At 43.0% G+C, this 24900-nt stretch overlaps 1 protein-coding gene across 2 annotated transcripts in view; it reads left to right on the forward strand.

Annotated features, from left to right (window-relative positions):
- Positions 1–24900, forward strand: part of MORC2 (MORC family CW-type zinc finger 2) — a 169380-nt gene that overhangs the window by 60166 nt on the left and 84314 nt on the right. For both annotated transcript variants that reach the window (XM_073631131.1, XM_073631121.1), the window contains 3 exons: positions 688–813; positions 3604–3683; positions 16793–16875. In XM_073631131.1, the coding sequence (XP_073487232.1) occupies positions 688–813; positions 3604–3683; positions 16793–16875 (289 nt within the window). The remainder of the gene's footprint in view (positions 1–687; positions 814–3603; positions 3684–16792; positions 16876–24900) is intronic.

The raw sequence follows: 24900 nt of genomic DNA on the forward strand, positions 1-24900 counted from the left end.
TGATTTTGGTTTAATTTACTTGCCCAATAGCCTGTCTGTTGGTCAAGATTCCACTGTACAGTGGTACCTTAGATTACGAGCATAATTCGTTCCAGAAGAATGCTTGTAATCTAAAGCACTCGTATATCAAAGCGAGTTTCCCCATAGGAGTCAATGAAAACTCAGATAATTCATTCCACAGTGACTGCTATTGTATGCAGTACCGCATGTGGCCAGAGGTAGGGGGGATGCCGGAGACACTTGGGAACGGAGTGTTTCCGAGTGTCTCAGAGCGGCTCCAAGTGTCACCGGCGCCCCCTCACCTCTGGCAAAATGTGTTACTGCACACCCCATTGGCTTGAATCCTGCTTGTCTTGCGAGACAACACTCGCAAACCGAGCCAGGATTTAAAAAAAATAGCTCGCATTGCGAAACGCTCGTAAACCGCGTTACTCGCACTCCGAGGTATTACTATACTCTGTTCACTGTAGAGCATACAGCTGGTGCAAGCGATCTTTTCTTTTTTTTTTTTTCTTTTTTTTTTTTTTTTTTTTTTGGACTCCTGTTCTCCACAAAACACAAAGGCTAACCCTGGATGGAACTTGTTTGCTTTTGTTTTCTTGTACCCAAATTTCTATTTAACATCTAAATAAACTAGATGTGATTTTTTTTTTTTTTTTTCCACTTTAAATCTACGTGTTCTTTTAGGAAACCTGAGCGACATTCGTTTCGTGCGTATGCAGCTGTCCTTTATATTGATCCAAGGATGAGAATCTTCATTCATAACTACAAAGTTCAAACAAAACGGTTATCTTGTTGCCTTTACAAGCCCAGGTAAGAGTTGTTATTATTTAAGATTCTGCATATTGGAATAGACTGAAATTAGCTAGAGAATGAGTTTGTTTATACATAACCTGAGCTGATGAGCTTTACGTGACCACTTGCTGACCGCATTCTAGCCAAATGATGGCTACAGCGAGGTCGTCCAGTTCTGGGAGGGCGTCTATTGATATCCTCCCAGAACCGTGCCCCCCACGCACCTGCTGTGCAGTGCTCTGTGATCACTGTATCTTTTGGACGCAGCTTTTCGCAGATCAGGGTAAAGGGCTAATCACAGCGGTCCTTTACCACTTGATCAGCTGTGTCCAATCACAGCTGTTCATGATGTGAACACACTTGCCGGTTAACGGCATTCTTTTTTTCACGCTGTCACAGCGTGAGGAGAAAAGAGGCGGCATGTGTGAAAAGAGGCATGTGTGAAAGGGGACATCTGCACTGATAATCAGGGCACTGATTATCAGCGCCACCTCATCAGTGCTCATCAGTGAAGGTGAAAAATGACCTGTTGGCAAAATTTGACAATCAAAATTGTGTTTTTTTTTTTTTTTTTTTTTTTTTTGAGCAAAAAATAAAAACCCAGTGGGGTTTAAATACCAAAAGAAAGCTCCATTTGTGTGAAAAAAATTATAAAAATTTCATATGGGTACAGGGTTTCATGACCGCACAATTGTCATTCAAAGTATGTGAGTGCTGAAAATTGGCCTGGGCAGGAAGGGGGTAAAAGTGCCCAGTAGGCATGTGGTTAAAGTGTATTTCTACTTCTGCAGCCAAATAAAACTAAAATTGCAGCTTACCTTTTTGGATATTTTGCTCTGGAAATTCCAGCACTGTAAAATCCTAATTTGTTTTCTTTATGAGTGGGAGCTGTGTTTGCCAAAACTAACCTAGTGTGCACTGTGCATGCAGAGCTTAATTAGTGGTAAGCTATATTCAAACACTGTCCTAATAGTGAGTTAACTCTTTCACTGCCAGAGCAGTTTTTGTTTTTTTGCACACACATTTAAAAAATAAAAAGAAATGTTGGCCTTGAAGATTAAGTAAAACCCCCAAACACATTTTCTGAAAGCAGACACTGTAGAGATGGTTTGGGAAAAACAAAATTTCAGTGAAAAAAAAATATACTAAAGTTAATTTTAGGGCACACAACCTCAATAAATTACCCAGTTTGGGGTTGCACTGAGTAACTAGATACCCAGCACGTCAAACCTTAAAACTGCCTGCGCCTGTGAAATTGTTGCAAACTTCAGTACCCTATATTTTCCATGGGCAGTGCTTTAAAAGCCCCTACAGGTCATCAGTTTAGAGTTATCCAAGAGTTTTTATGCTACAATTATTGCTCTCATTCCAATGCATGGTGATTATTTAAACTGTATAGTGCAATCCATGTAGGCACACATGTCACTTCGGGTTAGCAAGAAGAAGTGGAGGAGAGCAAATGGATGTTGGCTATCTTGCAGATATGCTGCCGCTGGATTGCTTTCATCTAACAACCGGCAGTTGACTTGTCAGATGTACACACACCACCGATCGCTTACGGAGGTGGCAGCGAAGGGGCTTAGAAACTTGGCCTCTTGACTTTTATGTTTGAGAGAAGACTTAGCCAATTCTTAGGACAGACTCTTTCTGACATTATTCAAATATCATTTAAGAGCTCATTAAAAGAACATCCCTTTTATAGGCATTTGACATTTTTCTTCAGCCTGTAAAACCACCTCTGTTAGCCTTTGTGGCCATGCACACATAGGCATTTACAGTTGCATTCAAAGAGACCAGTGTAACACCTTGAAGAAAAAAACATCACCAGCACGTTCAGGAAAGGAGCTTTTGGGCATAAAAAAGGCGTTGTGCACCTAAACGTGTCTAAACCCTATATGTGTTTAGCGCTCAAATGTTCATTCCAATGGCCAGAATAAATTACTATTGGCCAGAGGAATCCAACAGCTTTGTCTTAAAGCCCAACAGCCAATTTTTTTTTTTTTTTTCCCCATGCAGTAGGACTGTGCACACACTCCATGGGTTTAGGGCATTTTTGATGCGTTTCCGGATGCATTACAGGTGCTTTTTTTTTCCTGTGCCCACCCCACTATACTAGGGTCCAGTGCTGAAAAGCCCTGGAACTGACTGCACTGGTGTGAACTATGCTATTGGAAACCATATAACCTACGGGTGGATTAGGAGCCACAGGGACCCATCTTGTGCTGGGACGATTGGAGGATTAGTTAAAGTGCAAGTTCACCTTTACAGAAAAATCTGTGAGGTGAGCTTACACAGGACCCCCTCCTCAACCTGCCCCCGTCCCACTGACCTGCACTTCTGAGCACTTAGCCGCCTCACCGGTCCGGGGCTTAAAATCCCCTGAGAGGACGGGCTACGTGGGTTCAGGTTGGTTGGCCATTGTGACGGTGCCGACCAATTACAGTGCCCCTAAACGTACCGCGTCATGGTACATTAAGCTGCGGCTATTTCTAAGCCCCGGACCGGCTATAGCAGGGCTCATAATGGAAGATCGCCTCGCTGTAGGTCAGTGGGACTTGAACACCCTGCAAAAGAGAGCAGTTAACCCATGCAGTGCATGCACAGCCCCACTGCATGGGAAAAAAAATTTGCCCAGAATTTAGCTTTAAGTTTTTTAAATTTGAATTTTCACTCTCAAAAGTTATGTTTGTAAGCGTTTCAAACAGAATATAAATATTTTGTTCATGTTATTTTCACAATCTTAGCTGTCTATATAATATTTCTATGGGATGCACAATTCTGAACAAAATTATTTTTTTTAACTTTTAGATCGTACAGATATACATCAAATCGATTTAAAACCCGGGCGGAGCAGGAGGTGAAGAAAGCAGAACATATGGCCAAAATTGGTAATGAGGGAAAGAGTGGTTGAATAGTTTAAGTATATCTAAACACACAAACCTTTAGGGCTCATGCACACTAGGCTTAAAAAAAACGCTGCCTTTAGCCCTGGTTCACACTGACTGCGGGAATGAAATTGTGCGAGTTCAGCTGAACCCGGATGATTTCATTCCCGCATGTCAGTCCCGACTTTGGGGGCGATTTCAGAGACATCTGTGTGGGTTTCTGCACAGATGTCAATGGAAATCGCACCCTGAAATCACCAAAAGTAGTACAGAAACTACTTTTAGGAATCGCTGTGGTGCCGCAAAAGCGGCGTCGCACCAATTCGGATGGTGCTATTGTCGCCGCTTTGGCATGCAATTTGACATGTCAAATCGCATGCCAAATCGGCACCAAAATCACATCAATGTGAACCAGGGCTCACAAATGTTTTTTGACTTTTTTTTTTTTTTTGTTCTGCATGTAAACACACCTCTGTGTTAGCCTATTTGTCCCCACACACATGGGCATATACAGGTGCATCAGAAGAGGCGTGTTTACAGGCAGAAAAAACTAAAACCTCACCAGAGCATGCAGAAGAGGAGATTTTGGGCAGAAAAAAAGCTTGACATGCCTAAACGTTAGATGCTTTTAGCTCTTAATTGTATGGTCCCTTTGGTCTGTTATAATATAGGAAGGAGGCACAGAAACAAGTTTGGAGTTCTTGACCAGGTGTATAATCCCTTAAAGGGGAAGACACAGTTTGACCCATTTCTCCCATATAGGTCCATGCTTTCAGGTAAGAGCATAGGGTGATTGGTTGTGGAGCACATGGAATTCACAATATTGGAATAATTTATTGGCACCGTGGATGAGTGTAGATTGGGGGTTGTCATGTTGTGAACACTGGAGTGGGACTGCTAAACATCGTGTATATTTTGCCATTTATGAATGGAAGTGTGATTTAATTTTGTGCATATTGAATTTGCAAGAAAAAATTTCCATCACACAGGTTTTTTTTTAAAGGATTTTATTGATTTGAGGACTGTTACATAATGTGAACACTAGTATACACAGATTTTTGTTCCTGAATTGGATAGTTATTTGTGTGTATATAAATTTTGCAGAACACAGGTTATATATTTTTTATATCTTCCTGTTGAGATTACATGTATTGCTGCATGGCACTATTCATATAATAACATTTAGCTTGGTGGGAACACAACAGTGCAAGCTGCAGCTCACAGTACGTTTTTTCTTTATCGTACATCACGGGACACAGAGCACCATAGTCATTACTATGTGGGTTATACGCCACCTTCAGGTGATGGACACTGGCATAATCAAAGACAGGAAGTCCCCCTCTATATTACTACTCCCATATAGGGAGTACCTCCATCATGGTTAATGAAGTGCTAAAGAGAGCTCCGTAGGTGGTCCTGGACAGGATCAAGGGGCTATGCAATTTGATCCATTCAAAGAGCCAGAAACAAAGGCTAATGTGGATGGTACCCAAACCTCGGTACGGAAGAACAAGGTTTTGCCTGTAACGCTTCTCTCTGAGAGCTGGGCCCTGGGATCCATTGCCTTGGTCACATTCTATACCACAGGTTTGCTCTGGCAGGGTGCTATACAGGTCCAAAGGAGTGGACCCTATATACAATGGTCTGGCATGACACCAACCCGCCGTGATGGGTGAAGATTGGGTCGCTGTGATATTCCAGCAGTACCCTGCAGCGGGAATGGTAAGTTAAGAAGATCCTGGGGTAACTCCTATGGACTTCTTTAATGAGTGGATGATGTCTTGCCTGTTTACCTGGTGTCAACATTCCATGCTTGCCTGGTTGGATAATGTCAGCAGCATTTGTGGAGCAGTTCTGCCTCTCACTCTCCTATTGTCAGCCGCCGGGGGGGGTTAGGGGGTTTCACTTGCCATAAAATGAGGGCATGAGTTGGGACCCTTCGGGATTCTCAAGGGGAATCTCCATGCGCGAGAGAGCTACCCTCCTTTCATAGTCTGACAGAGAGGACGTCACAGGGGGGTGGGATGCGGTGCCGCCGGCGTGCACGTTTTTTCACAGCGCAGGCGCGAACTGGCTGTTTCTTAAAAAGTTCAGCGTGCGTGTGTTCTGGTGGCTGACGGAGGGACACAGACACTGATCCAGGGGCAGGTAAGCGCTGGGTGTTGGGTACAGGCATCCTCAAGACTCATCTACTCAGCATCTCTGTCTGTAGCATTGATGGCAGCATATTAACCATTGCTCGTGAAGTGAACAATAAAAATGGTCATGAATGACATGAAATAATAAAAAAGAACTAGAAAATGAGTGGGAATGCTGAATAGCTGAATTGCTAAAGCTAACTGGATGAATAGCTTAAATCCATAAGAAAAAGTTGAAGTGAGAATAGTTGGAAAAGTAGGAATGGTTTTAAAATAAACATGAATTTCATTAAAAAAGTTTAACACCACTAATGTATGAAAGATGTGGAATATTTAAAGGTTTTTTGAAAAGCTTTTTGATCATTAATCCCCACACCTAATGAGTGACAGTGTGAGAGAACCCTTCAAACAAGCCTTAATAAATCCACAACAGTACATGCTATGGAAACAGCGACTACACCGTAAGAGCCCTTTCACACTGGGGCGGGCGGCGGCGGTAAAGCGCCGCTATTGTAAGCGGCACTTTACCGTCGGTATGCGGCCGCTAGCGGGGCGGTTTTACCCCCCTGCTAGCGGCCGAGAAAGGGTTAAAACCACCGCAAAGCGCCTCTGATGAGGCGCTTTGCCGGCGGTATAGCCGCGCCGTCCCATTGATTTCAATGGGCAGGAGCAGTATACACTCCGCTCCTTCACTGCTCCAAAGATGCTGGTGGCAGGACTTTTTTTACTGTCCTGCCAGCGCATCGCTCTGGTGAAAGCCCTCGGGGCTTTCACACTGGAATTAAAGCAGCGGCTGTTTCGGGTCGGTTTGCAGGCACTATTAATAGCGCCTGCAAACCGCCCCAGTGTGAAAGGACCCTTAGAGACACACGGCCTTTGTGAACTTATTGGTATAATATTTGTTGATGAGCTTAAAAACGTGGGCATGTCAGCGATTTTAAAAAAGAAGTTGGCTGTGCGTGTTTCGCTGGGAAATGTGAAGAATTTTATATAGGACAGTCAATGGAAGAAAGTGTAGAACTCTTGTCATTTGGAAGCTCAACCAGCCAAAAGTAAAAGATGTATCACAAAACTGACTCACATTGCCTGAAAAACTAGACAAAAATACCTACGTTTTGATGTATAAATTGTATATGACAAGTAGATCTTGTGGGCGTGATAGCAATTTATAGAGAAGGAACTAAGATAATTTTTTTTAAGGCTCTGTGCTCTAGCTATGACATCCTCCACTCTAAGAAGCCCAATGCACACTCTGTTTAATCAATAAAATTTCCTGAAGTGATCACTAAACTTAAACAGCTTTATCACGAAAACTGTAAAAGATATCAAGATATAGCCAGATAGCTGAATATTTTGTGAACATTTTAGTTTGTTTGGCGTCTGTAGGTGAAAGTATGAAGGAGCTGAAACTTTTGGGAGCGGAAGAAGATTTTAAGGATTTGAAGCATGCTCTCATTCATTTCAATGTTAAAAAAAGTGTTAAAAAGCTTAATATTAAAGTATAAATAGTAGAAAAAAAGTTGAAGTCCCATCATTAGCTGAAAGAGCTGAACATTTTAAAAGTTGAATGGTTTTAATAGCTGAAAGTATGCAGAAGTTAGGCAGAACCAAAAAACGTACGGATTAAAATTAATAATAATAAAAAAAGAATAACAATTAGTGGGACTGCTGAAGCAGTCCCACTAATAAATATCAAAAATGTCTTTTAAACAGTGATGATGTGAATTTTGTATGGCAAATATCAATTTAGGACGTTGATAAATCCAGAAAAGGATAGTCCGTACAGAAGGCAAATAGCTCCTTCAGTGTATTCAAGTGAAAAAATTCAAGTGCAAAAAAGAAAATTGCTAGCAACACCAACACCCTTAGGAATGAGGCTTACCGGAACTCACAGACCTGAAGAGGCTTAATCCTTTCTAAGTCGTGATTAGCTTGTAGTTGAATATCCAGAAGGATGCGGCTGGTCCCTGCTCCAAAACAATCAACCATGCTTCACACGGTGTAATGTCAATGGGGTCTTAGCGGATATGGTAGGGGAGGCGGTCACCAGATATCCAGGTATTCATGCGTTTGAAACCATATTAAAGAAAACCCTGCATAGTGTGATATCGTCGAGACATTTATTTAATCGTAAACATAGATTAAAAACACTCACATTTGTGTAGTTGTAAACAGGCTTGTCAAGGTACTGAGGGTAGCGTAATGTTGTTGGTATGGTCGAACCAACATGTTTTGTCCTCTAAGATGTCATCTGGGGTATGGACCCACACCTCCAACATCACACTTATATAAATGTTGTGACCCCAAGTTGAATTATGAATCAGCTGGATGTTGACATCACTTCCAGTTACAAGAAATCACTTCCAGTGTATAAATGTACTATACTTTATCAAATGTATACTAAATATCAACCATTATGATAATTTGTAGGCGAAATAGTAGTCAAGATGTTTGTATAACAACATCGTCCATAATATATGCGCTAAATCAGATCACTCGGGGACGGGAATCAACAGCAGGTGGAACACAGTGTTCAAGCCCTTACTGTGGCAAATACGCCAACACAACGTAACATCCGCCCCCTCACCGCATCATTCTGAATGCGGACCAAGCCTCATTTTGAGATGGCGGGCATGCTGAATGGGCGGGAATAGGCATGCAGGGCGCTGCAGTCCAGGCGATACCACAACGTAATGTCGGCATAGCGTCGCTTCCGCCGGAAACCTCGTCATCATGAGTACGGATCAGACCTCGCTGATAACCAACGAGTAAACCCGGACACCGTCACCAAGATGGCCTAATGCGTGGGACGCAAACAAACTCATGAAGGGACAAATGAATAAACCAAACAAGATTGATTAAAACAATATTGTAAATAGTAATAAACATCCAATAAATTAGAGCGCAATATTTGTGTGAACATACCATACATACTAATTGAAAGGTATGTGTGTATATATATGTGTGTGTGTGTGTGTGTATAGGTGTGTGTGTATAGGTATGTGTATATATGTGTGTGTGTGTGTGTGTGTGTGTGTGTGTGTGTGTGTGTATGTATGATATATATATATATATATATAATATATATATATAATCTATCATACACACATACATATATAACGTAGTATACAAAAAACGTACTCGAAATAAAACACATAGGGATATTGAGTAGAAAAATGATTGTTAAAAATGCATAAAAACTTTTAAAATAGAAATTTTAAAAATTAAAATTGTTCCTCTCATGGAAACATACCAGAATGTTAAATATGGTAATGAGTCATGCTTTATTGATAAGACTTGATATCCCACTTCACGTTCATCCCTTGTGGATGGTGGGATTGCAACTCATATATCCAGAATGTTACTAGTCTGGAAACCCCTCTCGTATTAGCCCCACCTCTCCAGGGGGCAGTGAATTTGTCAATAATTAAGATTTAAGTCCCCCTAGGGTCACAGTTGTGAAATTGGCGGTAGTGCCTGGGGATTGTGTGCTTAATACTCCCACTTTTGATTTTGCTGATATGTTCAGTGACTCTAGTGGCGAATGAACGTATAGTTCGACCCACATACTGTTTGGTGCACGGGCATGTAATCAAATAAACAACATTGGTAGTGGAGCATGTGCAAAATTGTTTAATCTGGTACTTGCGCTTGGTTATCGAAGACTCAAACTCCTTGGTTGCACGTCTGCCACAGGAATTAAACTGGCACACAATGCATTTTTTGCATGGGTAGTACCCAATTAAGTCATGGAAAAAGGATGGCTTAACTGGTACATTGATGATGGTGGTTGCAATTTGACTGTTAAGCGAGGGTACACCTTTGTAGATTACCTTAGCTCGCTCAGGCAAAAGGGGGCCCAGGATCCTATCATTTTTTAATATGCCCCAATGTTGGTCAAAAATTTGACTTAATTTGCTTATGTTGCACTGAAAAGGATGTGAGGAAGGACCATTTATAGGTCTCATTAGAAGTCTGACGGGGTTTATCAATCGGAGACGATCGATCAATTTCTAAAGCTTTATAAAGATCAAGATCAACTTCCTCTTGATTATAACCTTTCTCAAGAAATCTATCCCTCAACGTGTTGGCTTGAATTTTGAAAGTGTAAACATCTGTACAATTTCTGCGTAATCGCAGGAATTGACTTCTAGGGATTGACCTTAGCCATGATTTATGATGACAGTTGTCTATGGGTATAAACCCATTTTGATCGGTCGGTTTGAAGTATGTGCTGAACCCAGCACAGCGCTCCGCTCCCTCCTCCTCCACTATATGTCATACACAGTCTGCGGGCATCTCCCGCTGTGTCTCCGAGCTGAGTGTGAAAACTTTAGCCGCGCTGTGAGACGTCCCGCCCTCCTCCTAGATCAGCTCGAGTGATAGATGCAGTGTTTTGTCTATCACACAAGCTGATCTAGGAGGAGGGCGGGACTTTTCTCACAGCGCGGCCAAAGTTTTCACACTCAGCTCCGAGACACACAGCGGGAGATGCACGCAGACTGTAATCCAGGCACAGGCACTGACTACAGAGAGGCTGCGATTATGGGCACGGTGAGACAGCATTATGGGCACAGCGAGGCTGCGATTATGGGTACGGCGAGCAGCTATTTGCCTTCTGTATGGACTATCCTTTTCTGGATTGATATTGGCCATAAAAGATTCACATCATCACTGTTTAAAAGACATTTTTGATATTTATTGTTTTTTATTTTATGTCATTCATGACCATTTTTTTATTGTTCACTTCTGGTGATTACTTGTTATAGACTTCACTGACACATATATATTTTAGCGCTGCATCTTTACTATTTATTTCTTTGCTGTTTATCTTTTGGCGATGTTTGCTGCTTTATTTGTATGATTTTAGTCACAGTGCAGTATACACCCATATTTATTAACCATTGCTCGAATGAGCTCAGCAATAGATGCATGGTGTCCGTACCTCTGCTTTTTGCTTAGGACTATGTATTCCTGAAAGAGAGGGACAAAAACAGGGAAAAGGAGCGCAAGGGTGCAGCGGGCAGGGTCTGGGAATCCTACTCGTGCCTCTACAGTAACATCTCCCGCTGAAAGACCTGAAGCAGCTGACCAGGCTGAGCCATTGGGCTTGCCAGGCATTGTAGCTACTTCCAACATTGCAGCCTCTGCATACGTCACTAAGGACGATTTAGCTACGGCTTTGGCTGGTTTGGAGGGGAAAATAGCTAGTCTGTTTGCGTCCTCTTCCCAGGCTGGGAAAAAGCGTGACAGGTCCCCTTCCCCTGTCCCGGGCCCGTCGTCTGCAGATCAGGAGTGGGCAGGGGATACGGATGTACCCTTAGGGGACCCGCTAGAAGGGCAAGAGGATGGTTCCTCATTTGAGGATTCAGCCGCGGAGGAGTCCTTCTCAGCTTCAGTCTCAAAGATTACCAATTCAATCACTCACTGAGACAGTCCGTTTTGGATATACGTTACCCCTAGCAGAGACGGCTGAAGTTCCCTTCTCCTCTTTGTGTTCTCTAAAGCCTCCTCAGGGCTCTCATGCTTTCCCTATGCACCCGTTGCTGGCACAACTTATTTATGCTGACTGGGATCATCCAGACAAGCATTACCATGTACCAGTAGTGGATGCTGCTGTCTCTTCCCTGAATGAGAGTCTTACTTGCCCAGTAGACAATGTTCAGGTGTTTATGGATCCAGCTGATAAGAGGATGGAGTCAATCCTTAAAGCCTCGTTTGCTATGGCCGGTGCAGTAGCACACCCTGCGGTAGCAGCAATAGGTGTCTGTCAATCCCTTTAAAGACAAAGTGAAACAGGTTGTCAAAGGGGAAGAGGTCCTGGACCTAGCAGAGCTGCCTAGGGCCCTTTTATTTTACAGTTGACGCTCTTTAAGAAGCTATTTATCAGGCGTCACACCTTGCCCTCCTGTTAGTACACATGCGGAGGGTTCTGTGGCTCAAGCATTGGTCAGCAGAATTGCCTTGTAAGAAGCTGCTGGCTTCCCTTTCATGGTGAACAGTTGTTCGGGGATGACTTGGATAAATACATCCAGGAAATCTCGGGTGGAAAGTGTACCCTTCTTCCAGTGAAAAGAAAGAGTAGGCGTCCTTCATTTAAACATTCTGCTTCTCCGTCGCCCGGGGCAACAGCCTCCAGTCAGTCACGCCTCAAAACCCAGCTCAGGGCCAGAAAAAGCTCTGGGGGCATAAATCTGCAAAGCAGTCACAAGGCCTTCCTATGAAGGGGCGCCCCCACTCGATCGAGTGGGGGGGAGGCTTCTGCAGTTCGCAGGTGCCTGGCGGGAGGAAATCCAGGACAGATGGGGCATCCCCACGGTATCTCTGGGATACAAGCTAGAATTTCGGGAGTTTCAACCAGCTCGCTTCCTAAGATCGAGCGTTCCCAAATACCCAATAAAAAGGTCTTTATTTTAAGCACTAGACCGGTTGCTGTCTACAGGGGTGATCATAGAGACCCCCTCAGAAGAGCAGGGAAGGGGGTTTTATTCAAATCTTTTCACGGTGCCAAAACCGAATGGAGATGTCAGACCCATTTTAGATCTCAAGGGTCTGAATCGGTTTCTAAACATCCGCTCGTTCCGCATGGAATCAATTTGGTCAGTAATATCCACCCTTCGGGGAGGAGAACTTCTACAGTCAATAGACATCAAGGATGCATATCTGCATGTTCCAATATTTCCCGCTCATCAGAGATTCCTGCGGTTCGTAGTAGAACAACGACACTTTCAGTTCGTGGCATTGCCCTTCGGGTTGGCTACCGCAACACTAGTGTTTACAAAGGTTCTAGCTCCGCTTCTGGCAAGGCTATGGGCCCAGGGTATAGCGGTAATGGCATACTTAGATGACCTGCTGCTAATAGATTAGTCGGTAGCATGGTTAGACCAAAGTGTGGTCAGCACGGTCAAGTATCTGGAACATCTAGGATGGATACTCAACTTAGAGAAGTCATCCTTACGGCCAGTAAAAAGGCTGGAGTACTTGGGTCCAGTTATAGACACAACCCATAAAAGTGTTTTTATCTCAGGCAAAGGTCTGCACTATAAGAGACTTGGTTCATGTGGTCAGGACAAGAGAGAGGCCTTCTGTCCACCTTTGCATGAGGTTGTTAGGGAAGATGGTAGCTTCATTCGAAACAGTTCCCTATGCTCAATTCCATTTAAGGCCGTTGCAAAACAGTATCCTGTCTGCTTGGAGTGGGAGAAACCAAGATTTGGATTGTCCAATGCGAAATTTGCAGAAGGGGAAAGCCTTCATACCAGTTACCTGAGGATAGTAACGACCGATGCCAGCCTCTTTGGCTGGGGTGCAGTCCTGAAAAAGGACACTATTCAGGGGAAGTGGTCAGAACCCGAGAGGACCCTGCCCATCAATATTCTAGAGATTCGGGCAGCACGTCTGGCACTAAGGGCCTAGACGGGCAGATTACGGAACTATCCTGTTGGGATTCAATCCGACAATGCCACGGCAGTGACCTATATCAATCACCAAAGCAGCACCAGAAGTCGCGCAGCTCAGAAAGAGGTGAACCATATTCTGGCTTGGGCAGAAGAGCATGTGTTTTGCCTATCTGCGGTTTTCATTCCGGGAGTAGAGAATTGGCAGGCAGATTTCTTAAGCCGCCATCAATTCTTCCCAGGAGAATGGTCTCTGCATCCTGACATCTTTCTGGCCATATGTCAGAAGTGGGGTACCCCGGACGTAGACTTATTGGCATCCAGGTTCAACAAGAAGTTGGACAGCTTTGTGTGAAGGACAAGGAATCCGCTCGCTTGCAGGACGGATACTTTAATGACTCCCTGGGATCAGTTCTCACTGATTTATGCGTTTCCTCCAGTTCAGTTGCTTCTGTGTCTTCTATGCAGGATCAATGAGCAACGGAAGCCAGTAATCCCAGTTGTTCTGGCATGGCCCAGGAGATCCTGGTATGGCGGTAGGAGATCCTTGGACCATTCCATCTTGGCCAGATCTGCTTTCGCAAGGGCCAGTGTTCCATCCTGCCTTACAAACGCTAAGTTTGACGGTTTGGCTATTGAGGCCCTCATTCTAAAAGGTCGGGGGCTTTCAGGGTCAGTAGTAACTATCCTGAATAATGCAAGGAGGCCGGCATCTAGGGCTATTTACTATAGGGTCTGGAGGGCCTATGTTTCCTGGTATGAAAGCAAGGGATGGCATCCTCGCAGATATGTCATAAGTAGAGTTCTCGCCTTCCTACAGTCAGGAGTGGAAATGAAGCTAGCCTTGAGTACTATCAAGGGTCAAGTTTTTTCCAAAGGCCTCTTCGCATTCTTTAGTTCGAGCCTTTTATACAAGGAGTAACACGTATAAATCCGCCGGTTAAATCACCGGTGTGCCTGTGGGATTTGAATCTAGTCTTATCGGCTTTACAAGAATATCCTTTTGAGCCAATGTGCCATGCTCCCTTGGTCCTTGTGACAAGGAAATTAGTATTTTTGGTTGTGGTAACTTCCGCAAGAAGCGTTTCAGAGTTGGCTGCTTTCTCTTGTAAAGAGCCCTACTTAGTTATTCATAAGGATAAGGTGGTGTTACGTCCTCACCTGTCCTTTTTTTTGCCTAAGGTAGTATCCAGTTTTCATATGAACCAGGATGTTTCCCTACCTTCGTTTTTTCCAGAACCCGGTTCTGCAGAAGAATTATTATATTCTCTCGATGTAGTGAGAGCAGTTAATCTTTATCTGGAAGCAACCGCTCAGATACGGAAAACTGATGCTTTGTTTGTGCTGCCAGAATGCCCCAGGAGAGGGCAGGCAGCGTCAAAATCGACCATTTCTAGATTGATTCATCAGGTCATTATTCAGGCTTATGATTTGAAGGGGAAAATCCCACCTTTTCGTCCTAGAGCGCACTCTACCAGGGCAGTAAGTGCTTCATGGGCAGTGCATCACCAAGCCTCCATGGCTCAGGTTTGCAAGGCCGCAACATGGTCATCAGTATATTCATGAAGTTCTACCAGGTGGATGTAGGTCAGCAAGAGGATGCTGCCTTTGGGTGCAGTGTGCTGCAGGCAGCAGTATAGGTCCTCACGGCTGATGGCGGTCTGCTTTATTTTTGGGTCTCCCTCCTCTGATATTGTTTTGGGACATCCCACATAGTAATGACTATGGTGCTCTGTGTCCCGTGATGTACTTCCAAGAAAAAGGATTTTATAGATAAGCGGTTATAAATATCATATTTTATACAATAAGGGCTCATTTACACTTCAACCTTAACACACATTAAAGGGCCTACTGCTTCTACATGCTTTTTTGATGTGTTTTTGATCTTTTTGTGAGGCTTTTTTTAAAAGTTTTAAAGGGCTTGTATCCTATGCATTAAGGTGAAAAAACACCCTTGGCAGTGACCGGCCAACTGCGACACCCCCCCCCCCCCCCCCCCCCGTTTTTTACTTGCCTGAGCCCTGGAACTTGACCCAGCGCTGCCCGGGGTTCTCCGCTCTTGATTGGATAGATTCATAGCAGCACAGCCATTGTCTCCCGCTGCTGTCAATCAAATCCAATGACACGAGGGGCGGGGCCGACTCATATGGACGCTGAATGCTGGACTCGGGAGAGCACACACAAGGTAACCCCCACGGGAGAGTGCTTCTCCTAGGGAGTTATCTGATGTGGGGAAGAGCCGCTGGGGCACCCCAGAAGACGAGGTTCGGGGCTGCTCTGTGCAAAACGAGCTGCACAGTGGAGGCAAGTATGATAGGTTATTTAAAAATAACCCTTACAATCACTTTTTGAAGCTTGGCAAATGCCCCGTGTGTGTAGATTTTCTATTTGTTTTAAAGGTGCTCAGTAGAACCCTCTAACTATAAGTATAACCCCCAGCTCATTAGTACTCCTGTTCAGCAGATGCCCAGCTCATTGGTTTCCTTGTTCAGCAGATCCCTGGTTCAGTAGTACCCCCAGCTCTCCTGATGCTTCACTCAGTAGTACCCCCTGTTCTGTTGATCCCCCGCTCAGTAGTAACCTTCAGCCCTGTTGATCCCCAGCTCATTAATAACCCCCAACTCTGCTGATCCTCTGATTTCCTGATCTTCCCCTCTCTCCAGTCCCCACTCACCTCCTGTTATGTTGCTCCCATGCTGCACACCATGTGTGACATCTTCTAGTTTCTCCAACCCTGGTCCCCAGCTCTGCTGATTCTCCGCCACTCAGTCATTTCTCTCTCTCTAGTCCCTGCTCACCTCCTGCTATATTGCTCCTATGCTACTTACCATGTGTTACATATGCTAGTTTCTCCTGTTCTGGCCCCCAGCTCTGCTGATCCTCTGCTGCTCAGTCCTCTCTCCCTGGAACCCGCTCACTTTTCGCTATAGCATTCCCACATTGCGAACCACGTGTGCTGTCTACTAGTTGCTCGGGTCCTGGACCCTGCTTACCATCCTGCTGCTGCACACAGATGTGAAGTCTGCACCAGACGCCTCCAGAATATATATACATTAACCAGGAGTGGCTACTGATGTCTTTCCGGTTCGCTGCTTGTTTTCCCAGTGTGTCCTGGGATATCTCATACCTATAAAATAAAGCTAACTCTGAATAAATGCCCCTCACAATGCTGCAGGTGCTGTTAGTAAGCATTGTGATGACTTTTATGGGGGCTTTGGAGACACTTTGAAGCACCAAGATAGACATGGGGTATAATTTTTAAAACAAAGCAAATGCAACAATGTGAACAGTCCTGTTCACACTGTTGCATTTGCTTTGCTTTAGTAAGGTAACCATTTTATTTAGTGAGGGAGGGTGCTTTGATTGATATTCGGATTGCTTTAAAAAAAACATGTCATGCCACATTTTGAAGCAAGTGTAAACAAGCCCTTAGTGGTTAACTGCGCAGTGAGTATTTTTGCTTAATTATTAGTTCTGCAACAAAAATATTTTTTTTTTTGTCATGCATTCAAAATAGAGTTTTGGAATAGAAGTTAAATTGTAGGTAAAATCTGCTAAATTTTCGTTTGGTTTTTAGCGGAGGAAAAGGCACGGGAAGCAGAGAGCAAAGCACGAGCCATGGAGTCTCGACTCGGAGATGACTTGTCTCGGGAATCAAGGGTAAGGCATAGTGCATTGTTGAGATCTTTTTAACCCTTTGGCTGCCACCGATGTAAGGCTGACTTCGGTGGCAGCATGGGATTTTAAACACACTATGGGGGTTATTTACTAAAGCTGGAGAGTGCAAAATCTGGTGCAACTCTTAATAGAAACCAATCCGCTTTTAGATTTTATTGCCAAAGCTTAATTGAACAAACTGAGGTTAGAAGCTGATTGGTTATTATGTACAGATGCACCAGATTCTGAGTGCAACAGTTTTAGTAAATCTACCTCTATATGTATGCTTACATCTGTAGATGTAGGCATACATATATAGCGTATGATGTACAGTAAGTCTATACATGTATACTTACATCTATAGATGTTGTGTTTTTTTTTTTTTTTATCATCTGTCAAGCAGATTGTCGGCTTTCAGGTGAAAATGATTCCACACTCCTTCAAAGGTGACATTTATTAATTTGTGCATTTATTCATTTTATTTTTTTCTTAGGAACCTGCAGAGCATTGCACCTTGATCAACAGATTGCAGGTGCAATTTCAGACTCCTGCAGACACTCAGTACAGCTGTCTGCCCATACCTCCTGTACGGGCAGACAGTTAAGTGCAGAAAGAGCACCCTTGTAGTTGATTGACAACTACAAGCCATCTGTCGCTCTCATTTATTCACAGATCTCTGTGAATGAACTATACTGCTGTGTGGGTGGAGCCCCATACAGCTTCTCTGTTTTTAAACTGTGACAAAAACATTTTAAAGCACCCTGCCCCCAGGTACAGGCATAAATGTAAACTTGTGCAGAGGGTGTGAATATCTACTAAATCGGCATTTATGTTACACATAGTAGTTACTACTGTGCATGCCAGAGTGAAAAAAGTAATTCTTCGACTATTGTCCACAGTTAACCCCAAAGGCCGGTTCACACCACAGTTTCTGGATGCATTTTTGCATGCCCATTTTTTATATTTTCCAGTGCGTTGTTTTCCCCTCCCTTTTTTGCTTTTCATCTCAGTTAAGGACATGTGCGTTCCAGTGCATTTTTGATGTTCACTGGTGTGAACTAGGCCATTGAAATTCATATTAAATACTCACTGTCCATTCGTTTTTGATACAGAATTAAAACTCACTGGACTGCATCTGGCGTGAACCAGCCCTAAATGGATGACCTGTAAAGGCTTTTAAAGCATTGCCTATGAACACTTTTGGGTACCACACAGGCGCATACAATCTAGCTCAAGTTAACAAAATACAGAGCAACTGGGCTCTAGTGGAAAAAGTTAGCTGCAGAGAGATTATTAGCTGTAGAACCATGCCATTACCTCAATGCTTGACACTGTTTCTGAAAACTAATTTCTTGACTGATTCGAAACCTACTAAAGAAGGTTTTGGGCAATTTTCTTGTTTTGCCTCCATTCCAACAAAAATTTCTGTACTAATAAGTCACTTGTTCATTGCTCCACAGAGGATCACGCTTCACCAGATTTGAGGGATATGGAACATTGGTAGATTTATGGCTAGAATCAGGGACGAAAGAAGGGGTTTTCGGCTTTATCCTGATCACTATCTGGTTGATTCCATCTTCCCATTCTAGAGCTAGGGACTGGCTGAGGTTTTTCTGTTGCACCCCCCTGTTTAGTTGCGACTACTTTGTGGGTTTAAAATCTGAGTTCTCTGGTAGACTTTAGCTGGGTACACACAGTTCAAAATTTAGCTGGTTCAGCGGGGGACTGGCTGAATTTCAACTACTGTGTAGCCTTCTCTGTTCAGCAGAAGCTGATCGTTCAGTTGGACAGTTCGATTTTCAAATAGACATGCTGTACAATTTTCATTCGATCAGTGGCTGCTGCACTGGTCAGTGTATTCTGACAGCAGGCAGTCACCGCTGTCGAAATACAATGTCCTGGTGAGGGGAGAGTCCTCCATCCACCTCGTTTGAAAATCCGTGTCTCTAGTAGTCTCTAAACACACCTTTTTTAGGCTATTGCTTTCTAGCTGATTCAGTGTTTTTTCTGATAAATCTCACTTTGGAAGATTAGTTGTCTGGCCAGACCTGGAGCTCTTGTGCACTTAGACTGGCTGGTCTTTCTTGGCCACATTAGGTTGTGGGTCTTTTTTTTTTCATTCACTAGAATTTGTTGTTCCTCCTACTTTTGCCAACATAGATTAGTAATTGCCACATCTCTCATTACACTTAACCTCAAGTAGAATGCTCAGAGATTAAGGGTCAAATTATAAGAGTGAAGTTCTCACTATCCGCTCTCCATCATACTCCCCTGTGAGTTATAAATTTTATGTAACTTTTTGGTTTCTACTTATTGGGTTGGTAGAGAGTAGTAGTTTTGATATAATTTCTTCTTAAAAAAATGTTTTTCTACAGGCAAGACTGTCTGCTTTTACTTGTTTTCATGTAAACAGCTGTACAGAGCTTAAAAATTGTCCTACTCTAATCATATGACAATTAAAGACTTTCACTTTTCTCTTTATCGTACATCATGGGACACAGAGCAGCCATAGTAATTACTATGTGGGTTATAGGCCACCTTCAGGTGATGGACACTGGCACAGCCAAGACAGGAAGTCTCCCTCTATATAACCTCTCCCATACAGGGAGTACCTCAGTTGTTTTTTTTTTTTTTTGCCAGTGTCTAAGGTGGTGATCACGGTTAAAGAAGTGCTAAAGAAAGCTCCACTATAGGATCCTTACTGGGTCAAGGAGCTATGCCAAGGTGGATGGTACCCGAGCCTCGTGGAAGGAGGTTATGCCTGTAATGCTTCTCCTTTGAGAGCTGGACCCTGGGATCCAGCACTTTGGTATTTCATCTGAATACCTAAAGTTTCCTGGCAGTGGGCTATACAGGTCCAGGGAGGAGGAACCCCATAAGTGGGGACCCAGTCCCTGAAGGTCTGTCATGACTTGGCCCGCCGTGATGGGTGAAGATTGTGTCTGTCTTGCCTCCAGCAGTATCCTGCGGCGGGAAAGTTATGTGAAGACAATCCTATAGAACACGGAATATGGTTCACTTATGGATTTCTTCCTGTTTGAGTAGGTTCACATATGGCTTTCTTCCTGTTTGAGTAGATGTTGTCTTGACTGTCTTTCGCCACTAGAGGGTGTGCAAATCTAAAAACATACCTGGTGTTTGCTTGCCTTGCTGGGCTGATGATGAGTCACCATCAGGGGACCGGGAAGAGGGACTGACTGATGATTCTTCCTCTAAAGGGTCAGTTTCGGAAGAACCTTTCTCAGGCTTGCAATCCCAAAAATTGCAAGTGCAGTCTCTTACAGAGATGGTTCGTTCAGCTTATAAGTTACCCTCAGCTGAGGCGGCCGAAACTTCGGTTCCCTCTTTGGGTTTTCTAAAACCCCCACAGGCCTTGCATGCCTTTCCACTCCACCCATTATTGGAGCGGCTTATATATGCTGATTGGGAGCACCCAGATGAGCATTTTCTTCCTCCTAAAAAGTTTTCTTTGCTTTATCCTATGGAGGAAAAATTCACCAAGAAATGGAGTGTGCCGGCAGTTGATGCTGCTATTTCTTGCATGAATAAGAGTCTAACGTGTCCAGTGAAAAACAAATAAAAGAAGAAAAAAAAGGCGCCTCTAAGTGCAGAATTAAAACTTTTAATATCCCCAAACAAAATTAAAAACGCTTACAGAATCAAGGATAAGAAGAGGCATATCATGGATGTATGAAGCAGGTGATCCGGCATCAGGAGGTCCCAGTGTATCACAGCTCTCCAGGGATAATGATATGCAGCAGCAGAAGGTCCCAGGATAACCAGCAGGTGAACACCCCAGGCTCTGGGAACACTGGTGAAGCAATCGCTGAAGCAATGTCATTGGCTTGAAGAAGGAACCAATCAGTAGTTCCGAAACGCGTCCCATTTTGATGACATATTTCCTGTTTGCGGTCCATGCTGGTTGTTGTCCCCTCCCGCTGATGTCATTTCCAGGATTCATGCTCCATGCTTACTCAGACGACGCGATTGCTTCACCAGTGTTCCCAGAGCCTGGGGTGTTCACCTGATGGTTATCCTGGGACCTTCTGCTGCTGTATATCGTTATCCCTGGAGAGCTGTGATACACTGGGACCTCCTGATGCCGGATCACCTGCTTCATACATCCATGATATGCCTTTTCTTATCCTTGATTCTGTAAGTGTTTTTTTTTTTTTTTTTTTGTTTGGGGATATTAAAAGTTTTAATTCTGCACTTAGAGGCGCCTTTTTTTTTTCTTTTATTTGTTTTCTATTAGAGATTGCTTCCCTCTTTGAGTGCAGCCCTAAGTGTTTGAAGACCACTTCATCCATCCAACAAAAAAACTAACTGCCTGGTCCTGACATTCTGAGCACCCTTGACATACGTTTTATCTAACTTGTCCAGTGGACAATGTCCAGGTGTTTAGAGATCCAGTAGATAAAAAAACTGGAATCTTTGCTTAAGACCTCTTTTGCTATGGCTTGTGCAGTGACTCAACCTGCAGTAGCAGCAATTGGCATTTGCCAATCACTAAAAGACTAAATGAAGCAGGTCATTAAATTTGTACCTGCTCAGCAGGCCCGGAGCTTGGCCGACCTACCCAGGGCCTTATGTTTTGCGGTGGACGCTATTAACCACTTCAGCCCCGGACCATTATGCTGCCTAAGGACCAGAGGACTTTTTCCAATTTGGCACTGCGTCGCTTTAACTGCTAATTGTGCGGTCATGCAATGCTGTACCCAAACGAAATTTGTGTCCTTTTCTTCCCACAAATAGAGCTTTCTTTTGATGGTATTTGATCACCTCTGCCGTTTTTATTTTTTGCGCAAAAAACGGAAAAAGACCGAAAATTTTGAAGAAAAATTATATTTTCTACTTTTTGTTATAAAAAAAATCCAATAAACTCAATTTTAGTCATACATTTAGGCCAAAATGTATTCTGCCACATGTCTTTGGTAAAAAAAATGTCAAGTGTATATTTATTGGTTTGCGCAAAAGTTATAGCGTCTACAAGCTAGGGTACATTTTCTGGAATTTACACAGATTTTAGTTTATGACTGCATATGTCATTTCTTGAGGTGCTAAAATGGCAGGGCAGTACAAAACTCCCCCAAATGACCCCATTTTGGAAAGTAGACACCCCAAGGAAATTTATGAGAGGCATGTTGAGCTCATTGAATATTAATTTTTTTGTCCCAAGTGATTGAATAATGACAAAAAAAAAAATTACAAAAAGTTGTCACTAAATGATATATTGCTCACACAGGCCATGGGCATATGTGGAATTGCACCCCAAAATACATTCTCCTGAGTATGGGGATACCACATGTGTGGGACTTTTTGGGAGCCTAGCCGCGTACGGGGCCCCGAAAACCAATCACCGCCTTCAGGATTTCTAAGGGTGTAAATTTTTGATTTCACTCTTCACTGCCTATCAGTTTAACCACTTGAGCCCCGGACCATTATGCTGCCTAAGGACCAGAGGTCTTTTTCCAATTTGGCACTGCGTCGCTTTAACTGCAAATTGCGCGGTCATGCAATGCTGTACCCAAACGAAATTTGCGTCCTTTTCTTCCCACAAATAGAGCTTTCTTTTGATGGTATTTGATCACCTCTGCGGTTTTTATTTTTTGCGCTATAAACGGAAAAAGACCGAAAATTTTGAAAAAAAATGATATTTTCTACTTTTTGTTATAAAAAAAATCCAATAAACTAAATTTTAGTCATACATTTAGGCCAAAATGTATTCGGCCACATGTCTTTGGTAAAAAAAATGTCAATAAGCGTATATTTATTGGTTTGCGCAAAAGTTATAGCGTCTACAAACTAGGGTACATTTTCTGGAATTTACACAGCTTTTAGTTTATGACTGCCTATGTCATTTCTTGAGGTGCTAAAATGGCAGGGCAGTACAAAACCCCCCCAAATGACCCCATTTTGGAAAGTAGACACCCCAAGGAAATTGCTGAGAGGCATGTTGAACCCATTGAATATTTATTTTTTTTGTCCCAAGTGATTGAAAAATGACAAAAAAAAAAAAAAAAAAAAATATTTACAAAAAGTTGTCACTAAATGATATATTGCTCACACAGGCCATGGGCCTATGTGGAATTGCACCCCAAAATACATTTAGCTGCTTCTCCTGAGTATGGGGATACCACATGTGTGGGACTTTTTGGGAGCCTAGCCGCGTACGGGGCCCCGAAAACCAATCACCGCCTTCAGGATTTCTAAGGGTGTAAATTTTTGCTTTCACTCTTCACTGCCTATCACAGTTTCGGAGGCCATGGAATGCCCAGGTGGCACAAAACCCCCCAAAATGACCCCATTTTGGAAAGTAGACACCCCAAGCTATTTGCTGAGAGGCATATTGAGTCCATGGAATATTTTATATTTTGACACAAGTTGCGGGAAAGTGACACTTTTTTTTTTTTTTTTTTTTTTTTTTTCATAAAGTTGTCACTAAATGATATATTGTTCACACAGGCCATGGGCATATGTGGAATTGCACCCCAAAATACATTTAGCTGCTTCTCCTGAGTATGGGGATACCACATGTGTGGGACTTTTTGGGAGCCTAGCCGCGTACTGGACCCCGAAAACCAATCACTGCCTTCAGGATTTCTAAGGGTGAAAATTTTTGATTTCACTCTTTACTGCCTATCACAGTTTCGGAATCCATGGAATGCCCAGGTGGCACAAAACCCCCCCAAATGACCCCATTTTGGAAAGTAGACACCCCAAGCTATTTGCTGAAAGGCATGGTGAGTATTTTGCAGCTCTCATTTGTTTTTGAAAATGAAGAAAGACAAGAAAAAACATTTTTTTTTTTTCTTTTTTCAATTTTCAAAACTTTGTGACAAAAAGTGAGGTCTGCAAAATACTCACTATACCTCTCAGCAAATAGCTTGGGGTGTCTACTTTCCAAAATGGGGTCATTTGGGGGGGTTTTGTGCCACCTGGGCATTCCATGGCCTCCGAAACTGTGATAGGCAGTGAAGAGTGAAATCAAAAATTCACGCCCTTAGAAAGCCTGAAGGCGGTGCTTGGTTTTCGGGGTCCCGTACGCGGCTAGGCTCCCAAAAAGTCTCACACATGTGGTATCCCCGTACTCAGGAGAAGCAGCAGAATGTATTTTGGGGTGTAATTTCACATATTTCCATGGCATGTTTGAGCAATATATCATTTAGTGACAACTTTGTGCAAAAAAAAAAAAAAAAAAAAAAAAATTTGTCTCTTTCCCGCAACTTGTGTCGCAATATAAAATATTCCATGGACTCGACATGCCTCTCAGCAAATAGCTTGGGGTGTCTACTTTCCAAAATGGGGTCATTTGGGGGGGTTTTGAACTGTCCTGGCATTTTATGCACAACATTTAGAAGCTTATGTCACACATCACCCACTCTTCTAACCACTTGAAGACAAAGCCCTTTCTGACACTTATTGTTTACATGAAAAAGTTTTTTTTTTTTGCAAAAAAATTACTTTGAACCCCCAAACATTATATATTTTTTTAAAGCAAATGCCCTACAGATTAAAATGGTGGGTGTTTCATTTTTTTTTTTCACACAGTAATTGCGCAGCGATTTTTCAAACGCATTTTTTGGGGAAAAAACACACTTTTTTTAATTTTAATGCACTAAAACACGCTATATTGCCCAAATGTTTGATGAAATAAAAAAGATGATCTTAGGCCGAGTACATGGATACCAAACATGACATGCTTTAAAATTGCGCACAAACGTGCAGTGGCAACAAAATAAATACATGTTTAAAAGCCTTCAAAAGCCTTTACAGGTTACCACTTTAGATTTACAGAGGAGGTCTACTGGAAAAATTACTGCACTCGATCTGGCCTTCGCGGTGATACCTCACATGCATGGTGCAATTGCTGTTTATGTTTGACGACAGACCGCCGCTTGCGTTCGCCTTAGCGCGAGAGCAGGGGGCGACAGGGGTGTTTTTTTTTTTTTTTTTTTCTTTATTATTTTTTTGCTTTTTTAATCTTACTTTTAAACTGTTCCTTTCATATTTTTTTTTTAATCATTT

This window comes from Aquarana catesbeiana, linkage group LG01 (genome assembly GCF_042186555.1).
Source record: "Aquarana catesbeiana isolate 2022-GZ linkage group LG01, ASM4218655v1, whole genome shotgun sequence".
Taxonomy (NCBI): Eukaryota; Metazoa; Chordata; class Amphibia; order Anura; family Ranidae; genus Aquarana; species Aquarana catesbeiana.